Source organism: Schistocerca nitens, chromosome 7 (genome assembly GCF_023898315.1).
Source record: "Schistocerca nitens isolate TAMUIC-IGC-003100 chromosome 7, iqSchNite1.1, whole genome shotgun sequence".
NCBI classification, from domain to species: Eukaryota; Metazoa; Arthropoda; class Insecta; order Orthoptera; family Acrididae; genus Schistocerca; species Schistocerca nitens.
The window spans coordinates 282,116,297-282,135,356 of NC_064620.1; the positions used below are offsets into that span (position 1 = coordinate 282,116,297).

General features: G+C 37.4%; 1 protein-coding gene across 1 annotated transcript in view; it reads right to left on the minus strand.

Annotated features, from left to right (window-relative positions):
- Nucleotides 1-19,060, minus strand: part of LOC126195573 (ninein-like protein) — a 143,946-nt gene that overhangs the window by 42,496 nt on the left and 82,390 nt on the right. Inside the window, exon 13 of the mRNA XM_049934199.1 lies at nt 11,081-11,224. Coding sequence (XP_049790156.1) covers nt 11,081-11,224 — 144 coding nt within the window. The remainder of the gene's footprint in view (nt 1-11,080; nt 11,225-19,060) is intronic.

Genomic DNA, 19,060 nt, shown 5'->3' on the forward strand with positions numbered 1-19,060 from the left:
ATTTTCAGATATGCTACTAACATGCAGTTAAGGTTTAGAAATGCAATACAATTTCATAAAATCATGTAGCACCAATAAGTTGTATTCAAAAGATAACTAAGGAAATAGTTTTGCCCACATACTTTTAGGTTTCACAATCAGCAGATGTGTGTTGCAGCATGTTGCCAACATACACAGATAATGTGCGAAAGAATTATAAATATCTTTGGGATAAATTAGTTCCTACAGTTCAGTTCAAAACCCAATAGGCCAAGCTTTTTATATAAATTACTTAATGCTTTCTTTTAAATTTTTCTCATTAATGAAACACACATCATCATTACTATCTAATTTTTTTGTACAAGCCTACTCAAAAAATTTATTTAAAGCAATATTTGTAAGCCTACATAAGTTAAATGTCCAGTCTTTGTAACGCAGGCTGGAACTTGTATTCCATGTTTACAATTCGGTCCATCTGAAGAGAAGTTGAATAGAAAGTAAATTCAGTTTATTGGAATCAATGGAATGTATAGTCTGCACCATTTGTATGCAACAAATTTCATGTTTTAGAAGTAGAACATGATCTAAAAATCAAAACTCATTAAAAGACAACATCAATACAATAAATGAATTCACTTAATGATTAACTGATTACTACTGCAAAAATTTGCACCCTGTATTTTCCACATTAGTCTTTTGTGGAACAAAGATTCACACAGTAAGAAAATAGAATAGCTTGTTTGGAAAGAATATGTACATATATGAGAACCAAACTTTGCCAAAAAGACAATTGTAGTGAACTATGTAGAAGTCTTTTACTTTGTACAGAAAGTAAATAGCTACCTAATTTAACTCTTCTGCAATTTTTCTTGTGCATCACTTATCTATATTATTAAAAAATAATCCATAATGAAAATAGCACATTGATTAAAGTATTATGTTATGCACCCAGTACTGAATAAAGTACTGTATAAAAATATTAGCATTTTACAGTGATCACAAAATTCATGTACTTGTAACAATCTTCATTTGTATTTGCTTTCTGAAACATTTTGCATGAGGTAGATACATTTCCTTCAACTACTTTGTTGACAGGATGTTTTCAGTTATCTGCACAAACATTAAATAATTTATACATTACAATTTCTCCCAGCTATGGTTTGCTTTCAATGATATGTAACAGTAAATTAAAAATTAATGTCAGCATTTAGTTAATAGCGGTTGAAGTAATAAACTGTGACACTTTACTGACTATCTCTGAAACAATTTTGGAGTTTTAAATGCTTCCCGTAATTAACATCATAAAAGTGGATCTGATGAACATCTTACATCTCTGCTACGGAAAGACACACTTTTTTTATGCTGACATAAATATCAAACAGTCCCAAAATTGTTTTAAGAAAGTGAACAAAGATTTTAAATCTTATGTCAGAAACTATGTAACCACAGTAAACACAAATCTGAAAACACACAACAAATTGTTCCATTCTTCCAACGGAGACATGGAAATGAATCCCTTCACTTGGTTATTAATACAGTTTCCCACAGCATAGTATGAGATGTGAAATGTTTTAATTTTGTGTGTCTACTGTTAAATTTGTTTGTATTACAAGTAGTGTAGACCTTAAAATACACGAGAAGTAATTGAGATCTACAAAACACCTTTTAGTAAATAATATATAACTAAGTTCATCTTTGTAGGTTACAATCAGATTACATCATAATGAAAAAAAGCATATAATACGAATATTAACACTCAACAATTTACTGTACTTTTCAATTACTGGTTTCTCACAAATATGAAACTCTAAAATATACTATGCATTCACAAAAGTTTTACAGAGGAAACGTTTTTGCTATGAGCAAGAATGATTTAAAGCATTTTAATATCAGTAGAGGAAAGATTTCCGTAACCAACAGCTGAGGACTGAAGAAGTAAGTGGTCAAGCGAATGTTTGGGATTATACATACTTAATAACACAGTGAAAAACTAATACAAGGTGAGGATGCACTGTTTAGTAACATGACCTTCCTTTCCCATAATTAAAGTGATAAACCCTTAATCCCTGTGAAATGCAGTCTCACACAAGAGTCAATTTCTGTTGAACAGGCAGCAGGTTGTGGCAGTGACATAAGAATAAAAGAGTCTTGTAATGAACCTTTTCTCCACATAAAAACTGTGTGTTGTATCACAGCACATTGTGTGTGATGTCATGCAGAGAGCAAAAAAATCTTGTCTATGTGGAAGTAAACAGGATGGCTGTTCTGTGCTAAATTATCAATGTTAAAAAGAAACCATATATAGCAAGCTGTTTCCACCTTGACTGCCTACCCATGGGTAGATGTGTGCCTGCAGGCACAAGTGGACAGATGCGTGTGGGCAACTCAGGCATGGGTACTCAGGTAGTAGGGCCATAACCTTGAGATCATTGGCCTTCGTCAATGCCCACGGGTAAGGGTTTCTGACTGGCCCATACGTGATCAGTCAATATTGTACACAAAAATTCCAAATAGTGAGTTAACACTGACAATGCAAATATGGCAGTAAGACAATGTGATTAGCAGAAAACTTCAACCTAAATGAAAAATACTAACATTTAATTACATTTTTGGAATATGAGATTTCTTTTTATTCACAAGTAATGAAACATCTGCGGTCAGGCCCCACATTTCTGAAACGACAGAATGGTCTTCAATATTGGACTGTAAAGCTGAGGCCTTTCTGCAGTTTACTTTTTTTATTTTTTTTTACTCATTTACTTATTTATTTTGTGGCAGAAAAAGATATTCAGAAAAAATGTTGGTCACATTTCTGTGTAGTTTAGGAAACACTTCATTTTTAATCATGGTACCATTATAACAAATTAGTGCTGCTGTACTACCTGTACTTGAGCAGATAGCTATTTTATAAATAACTGCTTCTAATTATATCTCTGAAAGTACAGTAGCTGATGCAACTGAAATTGGATTGCTATGTATGTTCAAATCCTATCCCAAAACTCTGATGAATCTGCCAACGATTTACCAATAAACCATCAGATATGTGTGAAGATAATTGTAGATAAGGAAAACAGATGAAAAAATTGCCATTCCCTGTACCAAGGTGTCTCACAAATAGATATAGTTTGTCCATACATTTTATCACATATGTTGACAATCAGTACAGCCTTCCCTTGAAATATAGTATCTAAGTTATTTAAATGTCTCATAATATCAGTGAGAAAGGTTGTGCTGATGTAACAGAATGAGGCACCAATGGCATGTGAGACACAGTTGATGTAGGATAGTTTCATGTAGTAGAGCAAAGGGATACCAATAATAGGATGTCAATATGAAAACAGTAATTACCAGGGACTGAAAAATTTGCATTTTACGATGAATGAGAATTCTGCCTAAAAATGGGAAAACATGACATTACCTAATAGACGCTATTTCATATCAAATTGTATCCAGAGGAACTATTTTATCAGAGATGGTTTGAAATAGTTTTATTTTCAACATTTTAATATCGGAAATGTAACCAATTTTCAGTAAGTGATACTGGAACTGTACATCATCTCGCAAAGTCCAGTTTGGAAAGACAATGTGCATCAGAACCTGTTTGAAAAATAAAAAGTGCACCAGTGCAATATGTCAATGCACTTGATGCACTGGTGCCATGCCTCTTGTGGGCAGTTGTGTGGTTTCTTTAAGATGCACACCATGTAATGCAATGTTGCACTCAGCCATGGGATCTAGCATTTTATAACAAAGAAACACATACGTACATTTGTTAGCTAAAGCTAAGAAGTTGGTATAACACAAGACACTTTTAATGTGGCAAATTAGGTGGTGGATGTTCTGATTGGTGGTAGCATCAAAAACTGCTAGGGGTCGGGCCTGAACATTCTTGTTAACAATACTCTACCAACCCCCAAGCAACTGCATGGTAACCATTTTCGAATGCCTTGTGTTGTGCGTTGCTAGTTGTTTTCTCATTTTGAAATGAATGAAGTGACTAATCCTGGTCCATCATGGATTTCAATTACGAACACCAGAGATCCCTGTGACAATGGCATTCCTTGCTTTTAAAGAACACAGGCTTCTGCCCTGCGAGATGGAGTCAGTGCTTGTTTCCCTGCACTGCTCCGCTTTGTGCGATCAAAATTCCAGTTTGTTTATGCTCGCAGCTGGCTGTCACTATACGATATCCACACTTTGCATTATAGCCATTGAATAACAAAATCAGTCACATTTTTCAACTGTGCCGAAATTCTTTTCCTAATGTTTGAGTAGGGTTACTTTTGGTACTACTTCTACACTAAGTGCCTTATCAATTCTACCTGTAGTATTGTCAACCATGGGTCACATGGCTATGAATGCCCATGATGAATTAATATTCTGCAGATTTTGTAATCACCAAATTGGGCGGGAAAGGACAAAGAATGTTAAGAAACACCTGAAATCAAAGATACATACAGCTCTCTGGAGGGAAAATGCTGTTGCTTTTCAACAGAACCACCATTTGTTGAAAGCTTAAATATAGTCAAACAAAGAATACAAAGGCCATTTCGGAAAAAAAATCTGTTGAAGTTTTTGCAAAAGAAAACATTCCAGTTAAAAAGTTCCCACCCAGTGTTTTTTTAAAAGTGAACTTCAAAGAACTAAGGCTTTGTTTGTCTTCACTCATGAATCTTGACAACCTTTTAAATTTGTGCATCTTTAAAAAAAAAAAAGCAAATTTTGGCAAAAATATATGCAACAACAGATTTGAATTTCACAAAAATAGATTCTAAATTCACAAAATGGATTTATATTTTGCAAAAACATACAAAAATTTTGCAAAAAAATATGCATATTTTGCCAAAAATAGATGTCAGTTTTTGAAATTTCACAAAAATATACATGAATTCTGCAAAAAATACATGTGAATTTTGCCAAAAATACATGTGAATTTTGCCAAAAATACATGTGAATTTTGCCAAAAATAGATGTGAATTTTGCCAAAAATACATGTAAATTTTGCCAAAAAGAGAAGCTACATTTTCTGATCCCTAATAATTACTGGGTCACTTCTCATGAAAAGATGTATCCAGGAAATCTCTCTCACTCAGATTTTTCTTGAGAGCTGGCTGCAACACGAAGTATAAAGGTCTGAGATAGTTAGGAGTCATGGAATGTACATCAGAAAAACAGATTATGTGCCATAGGAAGGTGTGTGTTCATTGTTGCTGATAGAAGTACGGTCTCTCTTGAGGTAGCATTTCACTGTGATAGTGAAGTTGTCTGGTCACATATAACATGTCTAACGAAATAAAGTTGTTGGGTTTTTTATTGGCCACCTGAATGCACTGTGACAGATTTAGTCATTCGAAGATCACCTACTATCAGTAGCATGGAAATACCCAGTACATGCAGTATTAAAATACCTACTAAATATAGACTGGGATATCTATGGATTCATTGCAGGGGGTACAGACAGACAGTCTGGTAAAGTAATTTTGAATACTTTTCCAAAAACTCTCTTGAGCAGCTAGTTCGGCAGCCACACATAATGGAAATATTTTAGGCCTTGTAGCTACAAACAGGCCTGACCGTATTGACATCAGTATAGAGACAGAGATTAACTACATTGCTACCATCATAGCAACTAAAGTTATTAAAATACATCAGTCAAGAAGGGTAGGAAAGCATTTCTGTTACAAAGAGCAGATAAGAAGTTGTTAGCAACCCACTCGGACAATGAACTGACATCATTCTGTTCCAAAATGATGGACGTAGAGGAATTATGGGCAAATTTTACAAATTGGAAATCGTGCTCTGCAAAAGTATATGCCAAGTAGGTGGATCAAGGAGAAAAAAGATCCACTGTGGTTTAACAATGAAATTCAGAAAATGCTGAGGACAGAAAGACTGTTTGCATGCTTGGTTCAAAAGAGAATGTGCAAATGATGACTGGCAAAAGTTTATACAGATTCAGACCTCTGTAAGAAGATCGATGCGCAAAGCATACAACTGCCACTGTAATACCTTAGCAAAATATCTTGCCGAGAACACAAGCAAATTATAGTTCTACATAAAATCGCTAAGTGGATCTAATGCTTCTATCCTGCTGCTTGTTGACCAGTCTGGTGTGGCAGTTGAAGATTGCAATATTTAGTGTTTCAGAAAATGTTCGCTAGGGAGATTCATAAACATTGTTTGACCATCGTACACACTCCTGTACAGAGGACACAGTAATAGGCATCCCTGACATACAGAAACATGTGAAACAGTTGAAAACAAATAAGTCATTAGTTTTACAAAGAGTACTCTATGGCACTGGCCACCTACATGCAGACTGTTAACAAAGGTATGAGCAAGATGAATAGGTTCCCAGTTATGCGAGTGGCTTAAAGACTTCTTTAAGTAATAGAACCCAGTATGTTGTCATGGAGAGTGTTCAGGGGCAAGGGTATCATCAAGAGTGCTCCAGAAACGTGTGACAGGACTGCTGTTACTTTCTATATACATACAAGACCTAGGGTGAACAGCAATCTGTGGCTGTTTCCTGATAATGCTGTAGTGCATGAGAAGATGTATCATTGAGTAACTGTAGAAGGATACAAAGTGACTTAGACAAAATTTTCAGTTGGTGTGATGAGTGGCAGCTGGCTCCAAACGTAGAAAAATGTAAGTCAGTGCATACAAGTAGGAAAACAAACCGTAATGTTTGAATACAGCATTAATTGTGTGCTGTTTGACAGAGTCATGTTATTTGAATATCTGGATGCAGTGCTGCAAATGGATATGAAATGGAATGAGCATGTAAAGATTGTGGCATGGAAGGCTGACTTTGGTTTACAGAGACAATTTTAGGAAAGTGTGTTTCATCTGTAAAGGAGACTGCATACAGGAGAATAGTGTGACCCATTCTTGAGTACAGCTCGAGTATTTACGATCCACATGAGGTTGGATTAAAGGAAGGAATTGAAGTAATTCAGAGGCAGGCTGCTAGATTTGTTACCAGTACAACGAACGACATGCAAGTATTATGGATATGCTCCGGGAACTCAAATGGGAAACCCTGGAGGGAAGGTGATGTTCATGAAATGAAGAGAACGGGCATTTGAAGCTGACTGCAGAATGATTCTGCTGCATAGGATCATGAAGATATGACAAATTAGGTCTCCTATCAGGGCATATAAACATTTTCCCCTCATTCTATTTGCGAAAGGGAGAAGAAAATTACTGATATTGGCACAGGATCCCTTCGTCCCACACCATACTGTGGCTTGAGGGAGTATGCATGCAGATGCATAAAATGTCTCTATGGGTACAACATGCAATTTTGGTAAGGAACTGAAATCAACTGCAAACTAAAAATACTTTCATATGACACTGACAACCTCAAAAATTTATCAAATGTTGGTAAGGGCTGCAGGAACATACTCAGAACATTATTGTTTCCATAATCAATTATCTACTGCTAAATACACAGACAATAACTGACAGATGATATGAAAATTGTATATTGTGAGATGAATAAATTTCATTTCATGTTTCACACTACAGCCGCACCATTTGTTTATAGAGCTATTCTGCAGTGTACACTTGCTGTAAAACTTACTGAGTTCATGGAAAGGATAGAACACTACAGTGTAATGTCCTGTCAGTGACATTATCATCAGAGATAGTGCCAAAATTCAAAATCAAGATATATGTCTGTGTTTGTAGGAAATTCTTAACATATTAAAATATCAAACTCTTGAAAACTATAAGCCACATGTCAGACATCCTCAACTGCTTATGACAAAGTGGAGGAAGGACATTATGGAGAAGGTAAAATAGATGGAAGGATGGAGTGCGTAGGTAGGTAAATTCAAATTATTGAGAAAGAAACCAAAATATGCAGTTCTGGAACTGAGTAAGATTATCTATTACTTACATGTACAAGTGTTGTAAGCTACATGTACCCATTTGTTAATGACTGCTACTGTGAAACAACTGGCAAAGTTTTTCGAAAAGCAAGGGAGATGTAATGCAGCTTTATAATATTACTAATAAAAGAAAGATGAATTTTGAATAATTTGATCGTATCTCCATAATACTGACATCACAGTTTATAATCAGTTCCCTATGTATGCAATGTATATATTAAGGCTGCCAGGAAATAACACAATGCTAGGTCTAAGTATAAACAAAATACAATAGCTTTTTAAGAACATCACATAAAACTGTTTATATATGACAGACACCCATGTTGCATAAGGTAATTTATCCAAGAGCTTGTTAAGGCAAAGCAGACACTCCATAAAACATCTTTTTTCCACATCACTCTTATATAATAGGTAGATATAATAAATTTACATCAACATTTCAATATTTTCATAAATAACACAAAATCATTTGTAGTTTTACTGTCCAGCAAGGATGTATTGTCCAATTAGTATTTTTTTAAAAATAGATGACAGAAATGTGCTGCAATGATGTTAAACCATTCAACCATCAACTATAGCACAGGCATGTCTGCTTACCAACACCTGCAACAGGGCTGAGACACATTCAAATCCAACACCATTCCTTTATTTGTGTGTGTGTGTGTGTGTGTGTGTGTGTGTGTGTGTGAAAAGGGGGGGGGGGAGGGGTAGCATCACTCCTCTCCTACATGGGATCTGAGGGCAGTAAGATCATCCTCTTCTGTTGTATACATAACCAATGACCTGGAACAATGACTATAGCTCTGATATTGCAAATTAAATGAAACAACAGCAATAATTCATGAAAGGCTTGGAAACAGAAAATAAAAAAAATATTGTTAACAACAGATTTTATGGCAGAGGAGAGCTGAAAGCAAAAAACATGTGAGTTGATCTCTACAATTCAGTAAACTGAATAATAAAGAATGAGAAATAAAAGGAAAGTGCAAAAAGATTTGGTTACTTGATTCTTCTGTAGCATTGCCTCATTGTACATATTTTCCCAGCAAATTAAAAACTAGAATTCCACATGTCACAGTCAGTACTGCGAGTGAAATGGAACAGAGCCAGCAGCAGTGTTCTGGAAGGCTTCCATGAAAAGAAATGCCACCATAGGTGATAGTCAGGATACCACAGCAATTGAATTTTCTTGCCATTTAAAATATATTGGTGGCAAATAATGTCTCAGAAGACCACACAAACATCTGGCAGCAGACATTGTTCTAGAAATAGCACATGCAGCAAAACTTGGTGGATATGCTAATGAGTTAGCGAGGAACAGATTTACATTGGAAAAAAATTAGTTCCAATTTTGACCGCCAGATGCAAATCTGGTGCTGTACAGCATCTCACTGACGTCCCCAGTGCTCAAATTGTGTATGTGGTGGTTAATAATAACACCAACATTATGCCTTTCTCACGTGTTTGACCTAATGTCTCGTTCCTAATACATTACATAAGGAAACAGCTCTATACTTCGTTCTTGCATTCGTAGCACCAGATTTGGCACCTGGTGGCCAAAATTGAAACTAACTTCTTCCAGTGTAAATTGATTCTGCATTAACATATTAGAATATCTACCATGTTTCGATGCCACACAATAATTACAGCCCACACTGGACCTCTGTGTGTAGCTGCACTTTGATTATAATCTCATAGTACTAATGAGGAGTTGAATTCTTGAAACAGAGGCCAGTTAAGTTAGATAATATGACATGGTTCAGAACCTGAAGAATTGCATTTGTGTTTTACACAGCTTCCATGTGGAACTTTATACAATTGATACAGTTCGTACACTACTGATGGCAAATTTTCTAGGGAGAGCAGAAGCAGCCACCATAGGACACAGGCTGAATGACAGTCATTTAAAGAGCAAATCTCATAGCAGTAGAGAACCAATTTCATAATGATAAAGGAGCAGATACACCTTATGAGTGCCACAAAACAAGTGTCAGTAATTGTCCTCAATGTTTATGTCTCAAATAAAGTAATATAGTTAGGATATCAGCTCGAAAATAAAAATAAAAAGTTTGAAACTGATGTTAATTATCTTTGGCAAACAGCATGTTAGCTTCTGTCTCAGGCTAATTTTTGTTCATTTCTTTTATGATTTTTTGCCAGTATGAGTGAACGGCATTGTCAAAGCTTCATTCTTTGTTAATGGTGGCCACCGGCAATCAAGGGTAAAGCTTTGACAGTGCCAGCCACTTGTGCTTGTGTAACATCAGAAAAATATGAAACAAAAGTTGGGCACCAGCAACATGAAGGATTGAAAGTGTCAGCCACTCGTGCTGGCAAAATGTCAGAAAAATATCAAACAAGCATCAGCCAAAGAACCTGATACGGAAGCCAACAGGTAGTTTGTCGACAAGTGGCCACAAAAGCTTCAGAAATGTTGTAAACTATCTTTATTATTGTAGTGGAGTTGAATGGTTCAGTTGCTCATTATATTTCAATCTAGCAGTAGCAGAATCAACAAACATCTTGCAAACACCTCTCTGCCGTCTATATAAATCCTCAATATAAATGTAAGTAAGTCACACTGTGAATATTAATACTGAAACAGTTATAACTTCTTGGGGCAATTCTTTTCTGAAAATGTAGGTATTGTTTTCCTTAAATACTAATTTCTCTGCTTAAGAGAGTTATGGATAGTGGATATTTTACAATTAAGATCTCCATGTCCAAACATTTTGCTCTATTCCTTCCTGAACAAGGAATTTACACACCTCTCCATTTTGCATCAACATAAGTGTTCTTTTTTTATAATTCTAATCAGTTTCCTGACTATATCTTAACATCTTTCTACAGGTCCATTCAATTCATCTTGTCTCACAAATCCATCTGACAGATTGGCTTCAAAATAAAAGAATACCCATGCTTTTTTCTTTGTTTGGACAAATGGGTTCTTTACAACAACTGGACTGAAATTTCTTGTAAGCAGTCTTAATAATATTCACAATATATTAACTATCTTATCTTTACTGCATAGTTCTTTCTCCTTCCACTTTCCACACTACAAAAATTACCATGTGGTTCTGTTCATTGTATTACACCCCTCGCAATGGTTAAAGCACATATAGAGTTCTGATATTTTTACAGCTATTCCAGTAACAGCATTCTTCTAACACTTTCCACTCATTCCAGTGGTAAAATTAACTCACCATAAGCTTGCTGTTCTGTTGTGACAGCCTTTGCTCCAACTCAGCAATGCGCATTTGTAAGCGCTCAACTTCAGACCTGTCCTTGGTTATTATTTCAGCTGGATGAGGAAAAGTTCTTACATTATTTCCTGTAGTTTCATCATCCTAAAACAGCAAAGAAGAAGCAAAACTGACAACAACTGAGCAATAACATCTGAAGACAGAAAATGAGAGGGAATTTGTGCTAGAAAAATTTCTCATCAGATAAGAAAAAATCCTGGAAATAATACACAATTTACATTAGAATCGTAATGAACCCACTTTCAATATATAGTATTTTAGTTTTACAATTTATTGCATGCAATGTAAAAGTAGCAATTTCTTTTAAAATTGCAGAATTAAGTAAACAATATATGCTTCACAAAACACTAGGTGTACTGGGTGGCCAATTCTACATAAAACTTATGGAGCAGTTCTTTTCATGTAATCATTTTTTAAACTTTCAACAGATTGAAGCTACATGCTGGATTGGGACGCAAACCTGAAACATTATCCAGATTCATTTTGGAGGCAATTTTTTGTTTCTTCTATAATATGTGTGAGAAATTTGTATGCAACATGAATTTGTTTTGAGTCTTTGAAAATCAAATTGAATAACTGACAAATTTCAGCGCATTCATAGCTAGGGAGCCCGGCAATGCTTCACAATTGCCAAATGTGTATTGGAACTGGATATATGTCCTCATCTCCTTCTCCCACCCCCATTATGTCCATCACCTACTCTTCCCTCCCCCCCCTCCCCCTCCTGCTCTTTGTTTGCTTCCTCCTCCTCCCTCTGTACATGTTGTCCTTCCCCTCCTCTCTCTTTGTCTCCTCCTTCCCCATCTCTATCATCATTTCCGCCCTCCTCCCTCCACTTGTCTCTTCCTATCTCCTCTATCCCCTCTCCCTGTTCTTGGGCTTTGTTTACTGTTACTGCAAACGAAACCTCGATTGGGAACTGAAGTCACTTAAAATGAGTGGGTAAATTGGTTGGGCTCATTGGTATATTGTGTACAAGAGACGTCTCTCCAACTGTTGGGCCTGTGAGGATAGTAGCTCCAATGACAGTATTTTGTATAATTTTAAACTGTGAACGAGGAGGTTTACAAAGTTTCAGACGATTCAGATTCCATAGCAGTATTCTTATAAATCAATAAGCCATAAATGCAAGTTATTAGGTTTTTTTAAAATTTTTATTTAAACTAAGGAGAAAGAATATATAAGGGAGAAACAATTTGTGTAATGGTTTAAAAGTCCTGCTATAGTTATTAAAAGTGACAGAGGAAAATAAAACTAAACCACACATTTTGATGGCACAACACAGCACGGCATTTTCCTTCTGGTAACCAGTTTTAACAGGAAACCTGTACTGTACATTGTTATCTAAAAATATATATAGTCTATGTTAATCTGAATTTGTATTAAAGTATCGCATAAAAATCTGAAGTAAATCTGTCAAGAACTTTGAGACTTTTGAAACAACATTTCCTCTTTGTATATTATACAGAGTGATTCACGAAGATATGCAAATATTTTAATATGTTGTTTAGTTACGGAGTTACGACTAATAAAAGATTTTGCCTGAAATTTAGCAACTTCGCTAATATGAAGCCATCACAAAGCACGATATCCATTTATTTTGTTGTTATTGGTCTGGCGAATCTAATAAAACAAAGAATGTAGAAATGTTTATGTCATTGTTAGCAACCATTAGTGAGTTGTTTGTTGTTTCCTAACCTTGAAACGAGCTAGTTGTCTGTATTGTTCAGTAGAAGAACATAATAACAACAGTGTATTAAAGTGAAACCACGTAGTAACTGTTGTACTTTGTAGATTATCTGACACATTCATGCAGTTTCAGTTAACATTATTACCATCATTTTTCTAAAATTAAATTCTCTATAACTTCTGTTGAAAACTTTGTGCAACTGTTTGGAATTTAAAAAACAAATTGGGCCATGTAGTTAATAAATTAAAAATTTTACACAATTACTTCTTTGCTTCTATTGATGTTCTGGTAAACTACAGCAGATACATGTCTGGGACATGTTTTATTAGATTCACCAGATCAATAACAACAAAATATATAGAAATCATGCTTTACTTTAACCTTGTACAGTTTTGCGATGGCTTCATATTAGCGAGGTTGCTACGTTTAAGGAAAAATCTTTTATTAGTTGTAACTCCGTAACTAAACATTTGCAGACATATGTTTACATAAACTGTTTTCTTTACTTTTACTTGTAGAATAACATATTAAAGTATTTGCATATCTTCGTGAATCACCCTGTATATACAGGGTGTGCCAGAAGTCACATTTGGAAATGTTTCATGTTATTACGCTGAAATAAGAAGCAACAAGAAGAGCAAACAGGAACATAAAACGACTCCCTAGCTATCGCAGAAACTGTATTTAACAGAAAAAGATACATGCAAGAATGGCATAACACAGAAAGAAATGGTCTTACATATTTCAAACTCTGTCTGTATGCTAACCATCACATATCTCATGATCACTCCATTCACTGACGATGCAGAGTTGAAATAAATGGAAATCTCCTTTCTTCATCCAATGACGCATAGAGATTCTGGGAATATTCATCTCTGCCAACCACTACCTTGTTGATTTGGCTGGTGAACAACGCAATGATGCATTTAAGCTTTCAGTGACTTCATTATTGTTGTCATATTTATTAGGTCTTCCACTGTGTGGTGTGTCTGTTACAGAACCAGTTGCAAAGGCATTTCTTTCCAGTTTCCGAAGTTTGGTCTCTGTTAGGGCTTTTTTCTCCAAGTGATTAGAAAGTGTTTCCTAATTTTATCATGTGTCTCAACCATTTGTTCCTTTTCATGGACCCATATGCTAAGAAGGAGACATTCTTCAATGGTGAATCTGCTCGTATTTAACACAAACGTTTACAAGTGTTATCTTGGTAACAAAACAGAACATGGTCACATGCCATAGCATTCGTCAGAACTACAAGCAAAACAACATGATCACACACCACAGTTTCAGTGTGTGTTGACTGCACTGTTGTAATTTGAGTGATCTCTGCCAGAAGACAGGCATGCTAAGGCAGGAAACAATATTTTCAACCTAGAATATACATCCAGATCCATGTAACTGCGAAACACTATATAAATTTATTGAAAACATTCCAACTGACTTCTGGCCCACACTGTGTATATTTATATGCTATATATATTACAAAAATACATAGCCTATGTCTATTCTAACATTCATCACAGTATTGTGTAGAAATCTGAAGCAAAGTGGTAAAGAACTTTCGAGATTGATGGTAACAATGTCTCGTCTTTAATAGGAGTAATAATAATAGTAGTAGTAGTAGTAGTAGTAGTAGTAGCACAGATGAAATGGTTGCTGGGATGTTGATGACCACTTTCATCAGAGATTACCTGACTGAAAATAAAGCTTTCATTACTATTTGCCTTTTACTAAAGTTTATTGTGCAGATTACATCTGTATGATCTTTTAAGTGATAACTCAGATAACTTACAGAAACCGTAGATACATCATTTTGTAGCAAACAATCCCAAGTTTTATATAAAAGTGTCAAGTATCATTTTGGATTGATGTGACTATCATTTGTGATGCAGCAAACATCCAACTAGTAATAAATTTCTTCCTACATTCACTGCAGCAAATCAGGCATAACTTGTGCAGTGGTAGCATAACTTGTGCAGTGCTAGCGTAGATTCAATTTTTGAGGTCAGCTAAATTATTTGGTGGGAGAGGAATGCCAGTGTTGCTTTCCCTCCTCTGTTCGACATAATCAACACATGGGCAACCTGGTGATTTATCGTGTCACTGTGTACAATCCATCTCAACAAAGTTCTTGTGCCAACAGTAAATTGTAGATCTGCATGGAGATTCTTTAGTGTATTCAGTGCCAAATTTATGCTGAACAGTTGTTGCAGTGTTCATTTCATGAAACCAAAGCATGCTCCAAACCAGTAAACGTAGCCATTTTATTGGCTGATGCTCCTGGTGGCAGAATGGGGTACTGATGCACTACAGAAATCAAACTTGAGGTTGTGTGCTTCAAAATGACATCTACCGATTCTGCAAGTTACCTGAATAAATTTCTATATCATTTCATAGTTGTAAAGTCCTTTTTGACTTACCCTGTATTTTGAAATGTGTTATATATAATATTAACATAAATTCTGCAAGTATGTATTATCGTCATTATGCTGTATTAAGCAACAAAGTGGAGGTTCATTTTGCAATAAACTATCTAACTTGAGAAGTGAATACTTTGAAGTAGATGGTTATTAAAAGAAAATTCTTATTGAAAATTAGAGTTACTGTAACTATTGGCAACACACTTTATGGTAAACAACATTCAACTGCTTTCAGTCACAGCAGGAAGGTAATCAAATTAGAATCACAATATTTGCAAAGCCTTTACTAACAGCGTGTCATATGCAAAGATTAAGAATGAAATTTATTCCACCTAAATACACTCCTGGAAATTGAAATAAGAACACCGTGAATTCATTGTCCCAGGAAGGGGAAACTTTATTGACACATTCCTGGGGTCAGATACATCACATGATCACACTGACAGAACCACAGGCACATAGACACAGGCAACAGAGCATGCACAATGTCGGCACTAGTACAGTGTATATCCACCTTTCGCAGCAATGCAGGCTGCTATTCTCCCATGGAGATGATCGTAGAGATGCTGGATGTAGTCCTGTGGAACGGCTTGCCATGCCATTTCCACCTGGTGCCTCAGTTGGACCAGCGTTCGTGCTGGACGTGCAGACCGCGTGAGACGACGCTTCATCCAGTCCCAAACATGCTCAATGGAGGACAGATCCGGAGATCTTGCTGGCCAGGGTAGTTGACTTACACCTTCTAGAGCACGTTGGGTTGCACGGGATACATGCGGACGTGCATTGTCCTGTTGGAACAGCAAGTTCCCTTGCCGGTCTAGGAATGGTAGAACGATGGGTTCGATGACGGTTTGGATGTACCGTGCACTATTCAGTGTCCCCTAGACGATCACCAGTGGTGTACGGCCAGTGTAGGAGATCGCTCCCCACACCATGATGCCGGGTGTTGGCCCTGTGTGCCTCGGTCGTATGCAGTCCTGCTTGTGGCGCTCACCTGCACGGCGCCAAACACGCATACGACCATCATTGGCACCAAGGCAGAAGCGACTCTCATCGCTGAAGACGACACGTCTCCATTCGTCCCTCCATTCACGCCTGTCGCGACACCACTGGAGGCGGGCTGCACGATGTTGGGGCGTGAGCGGAAGACGGCCTAACGGTGTGCGGGACCGTAGCCCAGCTTCATGGAGACGGTAGCGAATGGTCCTCGCCGATACCCCAGGAGCAACAGTGTCCCTAATTTGCTGCGAAGTGGCAGTGCGGTCCCCTACGGCACTGCGTAGGATCCTACGGTCTTGGCGTGCATCCGTGCGTCGCTGCGGTCCGGTCCCAGGTCGACGGGCACGTGCACCTTCCGCCGACCACTGGCGACAACATCGATGTACTGTGGAGACCTCACGCCCCACGTGTTGAGCAATTCGGCGGTATGTCCACCCGGCCTCCCGCATGCCCACTATACGCCCTCGCTCAAAGTCCGTCAACTGCACATACGGTTCACGTCCACGCTGTCGCGGCATGCTACCAGTGTTAAAGACTGCGATGGAGCTCCGTATGCCACGGCAAACTGGCTGACACTGACGGCGGCGGTGCACAAATGCTGCGCAGCTAGCGCCATTCGACGGCCAACACCGCGGTTCCTGGTGTGTCCGCTGTGCCGTGCGTGTGATCATTGCTTGTACAGCCCTCTCGCAGTGTCCGGAGCAAGTATGGTGGGTCTGACACACCGGTATCAATGTGTTCTTTTTTCCATTTCCAGGAGTGTATCATGGGAATATGGATGGCAGACGCTGTATATCAGTAATACTATTCGAACAAACTCTGCTGTTTCCTACAGAAAAGATATGACATACAGAAGCTTCTGTATTCTCACTACAAAAGATAACACATGAAAATTTGATGGAGAAAACTTGATGGCCACTCGAACAGCCAACAAATGGGATATGGGTAAGTCCACAAAAAGTTGCTCAGAAGTTCTGGTTGATAAGAGGATCTACACTTTTCATCCAATCTCTCGCAGATCAGTCTGGGGTTGAAACTAAAGACAGCAGACTGATATCAGAAATATTAAGTCCCACATTTAAAATTGTATTCACATGCATGGGGTGTCTCTTACAAGAGTTATCAGGCATATTTTATCTGGTGTTTTGGGATGTATCTGCAATTTCACTATTGTGATGTGTAATAGGAGTCATCCAAACAAATACTGCTCATGACTTCTTTCATAAGATGCCCACCATCGATGGAAAGAGTCGGTCTGTTTCCCATTATGAACAAAATAACTTTTAACGTAGATTTTTATATGTCTATTCAACAGAGTGGTTCCCAATTAGTCTAGTGCAACATTTGTTTTATTGATATGTATTAAGATGGAAGTAAAACTCAAAGAATAACTAGTACTCCAGTAACAATAGCACTGTCCTGGCCCATGCTGACTGCTACTACCGAGCAGCAATCCTACTTAATTTCTGCTGTAGTGCTGGCTATTCTTCATGTTTTATTGTCGCAGTACTGCAAGTAGGAATGCCATGATTCCCTCTTACTGGCTTCCAGAAAAACCTTTGACATTGCATCACACTGTCAATTAATAACCAACTTACATCTGGAAACAGTATTTTCAACCGGATTAAATAGAGCCCTACATATGAATGAGAGTAGCATCAGGTGTGCCCCAAGAAACCATTACAACACTGCTAATGTTCTGAAAACATACAGGATGAACCAAAACTCCACCGAAAGACTTTCCGGTGTTGTTTGAGTATACATTGTGAATATTCTGGTGCAAGAGACACATGGTCTCTGGCAGCTTATTACAGTGTAACAATAAAATTATCATTTATTCGGTTGTTACCACAATCATAGCTTCACAACAGAAAAGAACCGTGTAATAAGCAAATCTCAAAAAGTACAACACACAACACAGACTAATGCATAACCAAGATGTGGTTGCCGTCACGCTGCTCTTCCACTACATTCACTGAAAGCATACATGAGGTGCATATCGGACAACCCTTCATCAGCAAACCTACCCACAGTACTACTGTGTACCATTGTTAATGTACAGGAAACAAAGCCCTAGACAGATCCGAGAAGCACTGAATGCATGCTTGAGGGCAATGGGTTAAAGAGGGCATTACTGTTGTTAACAGCAGCAACCACGAGTGTATGGAAACTAGACAAATAGCTCATACTGTCGACATCTGCAATGCTGTGCACTTTTATCAGTGTAATATAGATAACTGTAGCAAAAAATAAAATATTCATTAACTCTCACGTGCTCCCGGAGACCACAGGTCCCTACACCAAAATACTCAGAGAGAATCCCACAGCAACTTCTGAAAGCTTGTCAGGGGAGTTCTGGTTCACCATGTATATACAATTTATCGGACAGGATCAGCAGCACTTGCACGTTGTTCACATATGATCCTGTTGTCCAAAGGAAAGTATCATTGTTGGACTATCATAATGGAATGCAGTAAAACTTCGAGAAGATTTCCACTTAGCACAATGAATGGCAGATTTATTTAAAAGTGAATAAATGCAAGGTAATGTCAATAACAAAGGAGATGGGTCCAATTGCAAGAATAGCAACAAACATCTGAAGCTCCCCTATATTTAAAGACTTAGTAGTAGTACCAAGAAGCCATATGAAATCTGTAGCATGGAATGCAAACTGGCAGACTTAGATTTGTTGGAAGGGTTCTCAGAAAGCTGTCCTCCTGTAAAGGAAACCACTGGTAAGAGATCTGTATGTCCATTTTTACAGCACTGCTCTAGCATTTGGAGTCCTTACCAAGTTGGGCATGACAGCAGCGC